Source organism: Cucurbita moschata, unplaced genomic scaffold, assembly GCF_002738365.1.
Source record: "Cucurbita moschata cultivar Rifu unplaced genomic scaffold, Cmos_1.0 Cmo_Scf00003, whole genome shotgun sequence".
Taxonomy (NCBI): domain Eukaryota; kingdom Viridiplantae; phylum Streptophyta; class Magnoliopsida; order Cucurbitales; family Cucurbitaceae; genus Cucurbita; species Cucurbita moschata.
The window spans coordinates 3,163,476-3,169,392 of record NW_019268519.1 but is presented as its reverse complement, the minus strand read 5'-3'; the positions used below and the strand labels follow the sequence as shown (position 1 = coordinate 3,169,392).

Below are 5,917 nucleotides of genomic sequence, written 5' to 3'. Positions count from 1 at the left end.
CCTCATTTTTTTTTTTTTTTTTTGTTTCCTCTTTTCGATGGACGGAGGGGGAGGAACATTCACGTCAATCGACGCCTTTGATTCCTTCCTCTTCTCTCTCAGCAATGCCTTTTCTACTCCTCTCGCTCTTTTCATTCAGATCCAGGTTTGTTTCTGTCTTTTTTAGATCCACCTCTGTTTCGCTCTTTTCAATTCCATATTTTCAATTTCTGGGTTTTTCTGTGCCTCTTTTCAATTTTGATATCTCGCATTCTCAGCTCGTTCTGGGTGATTTAGCTTTTTTCATACCTTTGGGAGTTTCTACTTTTCTCTTCGGATTTTCTAGTGCCTGAGTATCAGTGTTGGTGAAAGGCAAAGTTTGAATGCATTTTGATTTCTTGCCGTTTGAAATGTGCTTTGCAATTTGAATCAACTTTTGGCTCATCAAACATTAACCTCTCAGTCTCATTTCTTTGAATTTTTGTTGTTGTAGGGATGCTTAATCTGCCTGATTCTTGCATTTGGGTGGGCTTGTGCTGCTTATGTCAGGTACTCAAGTAACCTGAGCCTGTTTGATCGTTGGCCTGGTGTTAACTTTTCATTCCTTGTGCAGAAATAGAGAGATTAAACGTATAAAGGGGAGAGCTCGAGCTGGCAATAGCTTTGCTTTTATTTGCAACGACATTAGTGAACTCGAGCACTCCAATCAGGTCAATTTACCTAGAGTGACTGTTATTATGCCTTTAAAAGGCTTTGGAGAACATAACTTGCACAATTGGAGAACTCAGGTGAGTTTTCCTTTTTCTTTAACTGTTGGAACATGTTGTGTTGCCTTCTCATTTATGAATGAATTTCCAGGTAACATCCCTTTATGGAGGTCCTTTAGAGTTTCTTTTTGTGGTGGAAAGCACGGAGGATCCTGCTTACAATGCTGTACTGCGCTTGCTATCTGATTATAGGGTTTGTATAAATACATTGTTCTTCACCCATTGTTTTCATTCATAGTTCTTGTCATCCCTATTCGTAGTTTACGTGAAGCCTAGAGTTCGACGGGTCGTGGAACATTTTTTTCACTGTCCACTTGCTTCACTTGTATGCATGTTTTTTACAGGATGATGTTGATGCTAGAATTCTTGTGGCTGGTCTAGCAACAACTTGCAGCCAGAAAATTCACAATCAGTTGGTATGTGATAAATTTGTATAATCTTGATTTAGTACTTTCTGATGCAAAAACCTGTCTCAGAAATAAATGATGGGATATAATGAGATTTGGTTCTTATCAACATTGAGAATATAATGCTCGTCTGCAGGTCGGGGTGGAGAAAATGCATAAAGATAGCAAATATGTGCTATTTTTGGATGATGATGTTAGGTTACATCCTGGAACAATTGGAGCCCTCACAGCTGAAATGGAAAAGAACCCTGATGTATGTTACCATTCATTAGGAGTAATTTCTTGTCTGGATGCCTACATTTGGGCTATATATTGCTTGCATAACTCAATTTTATGGTTAATTCTAGTTGAGATTGTATGCAGATATTTATCCAAACTGGATACCCGCTCGATTTACCTTCGGGGAGTTTAGGGAGTTACTGCATCTATGAATATCATATGGTATTCTTTTTTAACTTTATCTAGAAGAAGAGGAATGTTTTTATGTAGAATTGTTGGGTTTGAAGTACTTTTATGTGTCAACTTTACAGCCTTGTTCAATGGGCTTTGCTACTGGTGGAAAGACATTTTTTCTTTGGGGAGGTTGCATGATGGTAAGTAGATTCGGTGTCGTTTTACTACTGTAACATGTAAGAGATCGAGTTTTCCTAACTCGAATTGACCCGTTGCAGATGCATGCTGACGACTTTAGATATGATAGTTATGGAGTGGTCTCTGGACTACGAGATGGTGGATACTCGGACGATATGACTCTAGCAGCTATAGCTGGTAACATACAAATTACTGATCCTTATCAAGAGAGGATATTTAAAGGGGGGGAATAGAAGCACAAATTTACATTTAATTCATTCATTCAAATAAACTGTTTCATTTCAGGTGCTCATAAGAGGCTTATTACATCACCTCCTGTTGCAATTTTCCCTCATCCTCTTGCTAGTGATCTAAACTTGGGAAGGTCTGATATCTATATAGACAAATATAGTGTGCCAATCTTGTTTTGTTTATTTACTTCCATGTTTGACCTCTTTTACTGACATGGCAGGTATTGGAATTACTTGAGGAAACAAACTTTTGTTTTGGAATCATACACGTCACACGTTAACAAGATGATGAACCGGGCACTGTTTACTTCTCATTGCTATCTGTCATGGGGGTTTGTGGCACCATACTTTATGTCTATGATTCACGTTGCCGCAGCACTACGTTTCTACGTTAAAGGGTACTCACTCGAGGAAACAGGTTTTAGTACTGTGGGTGAGTACACTGCTTTCCAATTTAGTTAGGTTGATCCCCGAGTGGGTTACGTTTCATGTTCACTTTGCTCGATGCTGAATGTGAATATGATGAATTGTTTTTGGAATTGGAGCTATGCTGTCGTGTTCAGTTTTTTGAGTTGTCACAGCTAACTGTTTTGTTGTTCTTCCATAATAGGTATGTTAATGGTGTGCAGTCTTGCTGTGTGCACTGTTATAGAACTCTTCTCAATGTGGAACTTGACAAGGGTAGAAGTTCACTTATGCAACATTCTGTCACCGGAGGCTCCCCAGCTCTCTCTTGCTTCCTACAACTGGGGATTGGTAAGCATAATACAATCCAGTTGTTTGGGTTAAATTATTATATCATGGCATCTGTTGATTAGATTAGTAAATATACCATTTGTCTTGGATGTGCAGGTATTCATTGCAATCTTGGTGGATAACTTTTTGTACACTATTTCTGCTATACGTTCTCATTTTTCTCAATCAATCAACTGGTCAGGCATCCGATACTACTTGAAAGATGGGAAGATACACAAGGTAAGTTGGCTAAGGCCTTATATTATATGACAAGATAAAAGACTGCCCAGATGAACTGGTGTGTTAGCTTGATCCTACATCGGTTGGAGAGGAGAACGAAACATTCTTTATAAGGGTGTGGAAACCTCTCTCTAGCAGATGCGTTTTAAAAACTTTAAGGGGAAGCCCAAAGAGGACAATATCTACTAGCAGTGGGATTGGGCAGTTACATATGGTATCAGAGGCAGACACCGATCGGTGTACCAGCGAGGACGTTGGGCCTCGAAGGGGGGTGAATTGTGAGATCACACATCGGTTGGGGAGGAGAACAAAAGCATTCTCTTTGGAAACCTCTCCCTAGCAGATACATTTTAAAAACCTTGAGGGGTAGCCCGAAAGGAAAAACCCCAAGAGGACATGTGATGTCCCACATTGGTTGGGGAGGAGAACAAAATACTCTTTACAAGGGTGTGGAAACCTTCCCCTAAAGGACGCGTTTTAAAGCCCTGAGGGGAAGCCCAAAAGGGAAAATCCAAATAGGACAATATCTGCTAGCGGTGGGCCTGGGTCGTTACAAGACAATATCTGCTAACGGTGGGCTTGGGCTGTTACAATTTGCTTGCCACCCAAAGGAGGTGGTTGCTTTGGTTCTTGCTGGGCAAGAAAAGGGTATCTGAAGATGATATTGTAGTTTAATGACCATGGTAACGAAAGAATAGCCTAGGCAGCCAGTTATGAGTAGTTGTTTTCATGCTCTGCAGATTGAAAAAAGTATACCGAAAGTCGATACGGGTCCGATTTATACAGATTTGGGAGGGAAGCATTTGTATGGGAAGAAAGGAATGGCTCCAAAGGTTTCATTTCTGGGTTCCTTGGCTAAAAGTTTGGCACAATGGCGGCAGCCTAAGAAATTTGATAGCTAGGATAGGTGGTTGGGTTGTTCGCAAGAAGTGCTAATTATTGATATGGCGTGTTCTAATTCTCTGGGAGCATTGTGCTGCCACTCCATTTGTTGATTGAACATAGAGTTATATAGCTACTTTCTCTTCATTCTTTTCTTTATTCCATCAAATTTGATTCTTGTACACCAAACACCATCTCGCGATTTGGCAGTGAGTTTTTCCTGTTTCTTGTAATTTCCGTGTAAACTTGAGCTGTGAAACAATGAGCTTGTGATTTGCCATCTTGTTTTCTGTTTGAAATGATATGAAGATTTTTGTGAATGGCGATGGTGCAAGTGTTGGCGAAGTGATGATCTTGGCTTTGACATAAATGTTATTGTGCATTTGGACACGTAGAAGTGGGTTTGCTAGTACAGACAACATGTGATGTTGGGGTGGACTGTGCCACAATCATATTAGACGACAGTAGATAATGACTTTGATAATACGGACTTCAAGCTATGTCAAGGGTCGAGAGAGATGTCATGATATAACCAAGATTGGAACTGTGTCCTTAGTGGTGTTGGTAACAAGCTAAACAAGGACCATAACTTTTTGTGTAACTAACAATCCTCGAGGACAGAGGACGGCGTTTCCCTAGCCACAATCATAAAAGTTGGGGACAATTTTAAAATAGTTCCAAATTAATAGCCTAACTTTAAATATATGTATTAATGTGTTAATGTATATATGAATAGAGCCACTAAGTTAGTTAGTTAGGGCGAGTGATAGATGAGTAAATATTAGGTTAGTTAGTTAGGGCGAGTGATAGATGAGTAAATATTAGGTTAGTTAGTTAGGGCGAGTGATAGATGAGTAAATATTAGGTAAGAAACGTCACTTAGTTGGCTAAATTATGGTTATTTAATATCTTTAAAAGTAATTTTTTTTATTAAAATAATTAACATCGATTTGGGTTGAATAATTAGATATATATTACCCATATGGCAGATTCTATTAAAAACGAATAATTTCATATTTTATATATGGATTTTTAAGAAAATAGAGAGCATAAAAAAAATAAAAAATAAAAAAAGTTGAGAATTATAAATATAGAAAATAAAATAAAAATGTTTTTAAGTGGGGGGAAGATGATGGAATGGGAACACACTTAGAATTTCCATAATTGGAAAAAATAAGTTATAAAGTCATTAACAACAACTCCACCTCCTAACTTGCGTTCATACTAATGAATCATTCACGACAATTCGACATACCTTTCTTGGGATAACATATTTAAACATAAACTTTTTTATTACTTAATTCGCCCTTTAATCAATTGTAAGTGAGGAAGATTCCAATTCTCTTCTAATTAAATACTAATTATTCTAAACTTATTTTCTTTTTTGTTTAATTTTTAAATTATTTGAAACCGTACGACGAAGATTTGGTTCATAAATCTCTTAGATTCATGAATAATTTTGGTACATTCCTCGCTTCGATTCATGAATCTAGTAGATTCATTTGGTTCATCTCTCACATTCATATATGAATCTGTATGAACATTAGTATTGGTTTGATTCATGTATGAGAATTAATATTGTTATGCCGGTATAAATAATTGTCTAACATTGCATTGTCATTTTGTATTTATTTAAAAGAGAGTTTGTAGTGTGAAAAATACATTGATAAATTACCGTGATTGACCAGAGTTTCTTCTCTCTGAACTATAAAAAAATCTTTGTGTCTCTATGTTCATTTATATTGTTCGATTTTGTTTCTGCTTCTGCTACAACAATTGATATTATATCAAACGGTCTTTTTTTTTTCTTTCAAATTATTAGCTAATTTAATTAATTAAGACAGAAAAAAGGAATGGGAGGACAATTTTTAGTGGAGGAATTAATTAATTAATGAATATAATGTTAACAAACTTAGGTTAAAAAGAAGCAATAAGATTAAAAAGCATTGCATTATAAATGGTCCCAAGAAACAAACAAAGCACTTTAAAAGCCAAATTAAGTGGGATATAAATCAGCCTAAAAAGCATACCCCCTCCCAAAAAAAAAAAAAAAAAAAAAAAAAAAAAAAAAAAAAAAAAAAAAAAA

The 5,917-nt window shown here is 36.7% G+C and overlaps 1 protein-coding gene across 1 annotated transcript in view; it reads left to right on the top strand.

The window, feature by feature from the left end:
• Positions 1 to 4,145, top strand: part of LOC111441178 — a 5,478-nt gene extending 1,333 nt beyond the window's left edge. Inside the window, exons 2-15 of the mRNA XM_023078139.1 lie at positions 12 to 145; positions 473 to 528; positions 593 to 767; positions 838 to 939; positions 1,091 to 1,162; positions 1,290 to 1,406; positions 1,517 to 1,594; positions 1,684 to 1,746; positions 1,825 to 1,921; positions 2,030 to 2,108; positions 2,196 to 2,407; positions 2,585 to 2,730; positions 2,827 to 2,949; positions 3,690 to 4,145. Of these exons, the coding sequence (XP_022933907.1) occupies positions 38 to 145; positions 473 to 528; positions 593 to 767; positions 838 to 939; positions 1,091 to 1,162; positions 1,290 to 1,406; positions 1,517 to 1,594; positions 1,684 to 1,746; positions 1,825 to 1,921; positions 2,030 to 2,108; positions 2,196 to 2,407; positions 2,585 to 2,730; positions 2,827 to 2,949; positions 3,690 to 3,851 (1,590 nt within the window). The 5' untranslated portion in view covers positions 12 to 37 and the 3' untranslated portion in view covers positions 3,852 to 4,145. The remainder of the gene's footprint in view (positions 1 to 11; positions 146 to 472; positions 529 to 592; positions 768 to 837; positions 940 to 1,090; positions 1,163 to 1,289; positions 1,407 to 1,516; positions 1,595 to 1,683; positions 1,747 to 1,824; positions 1,922 to 2,029; positions 2,109 to 2,195; positions 2,408 to 2,584; positions 2,731 to 2,826; positions 2,950 to 3,689) is intronic.
• Positions 4,146 to 5,917: the final 1,772 nt, after the last annotated feature.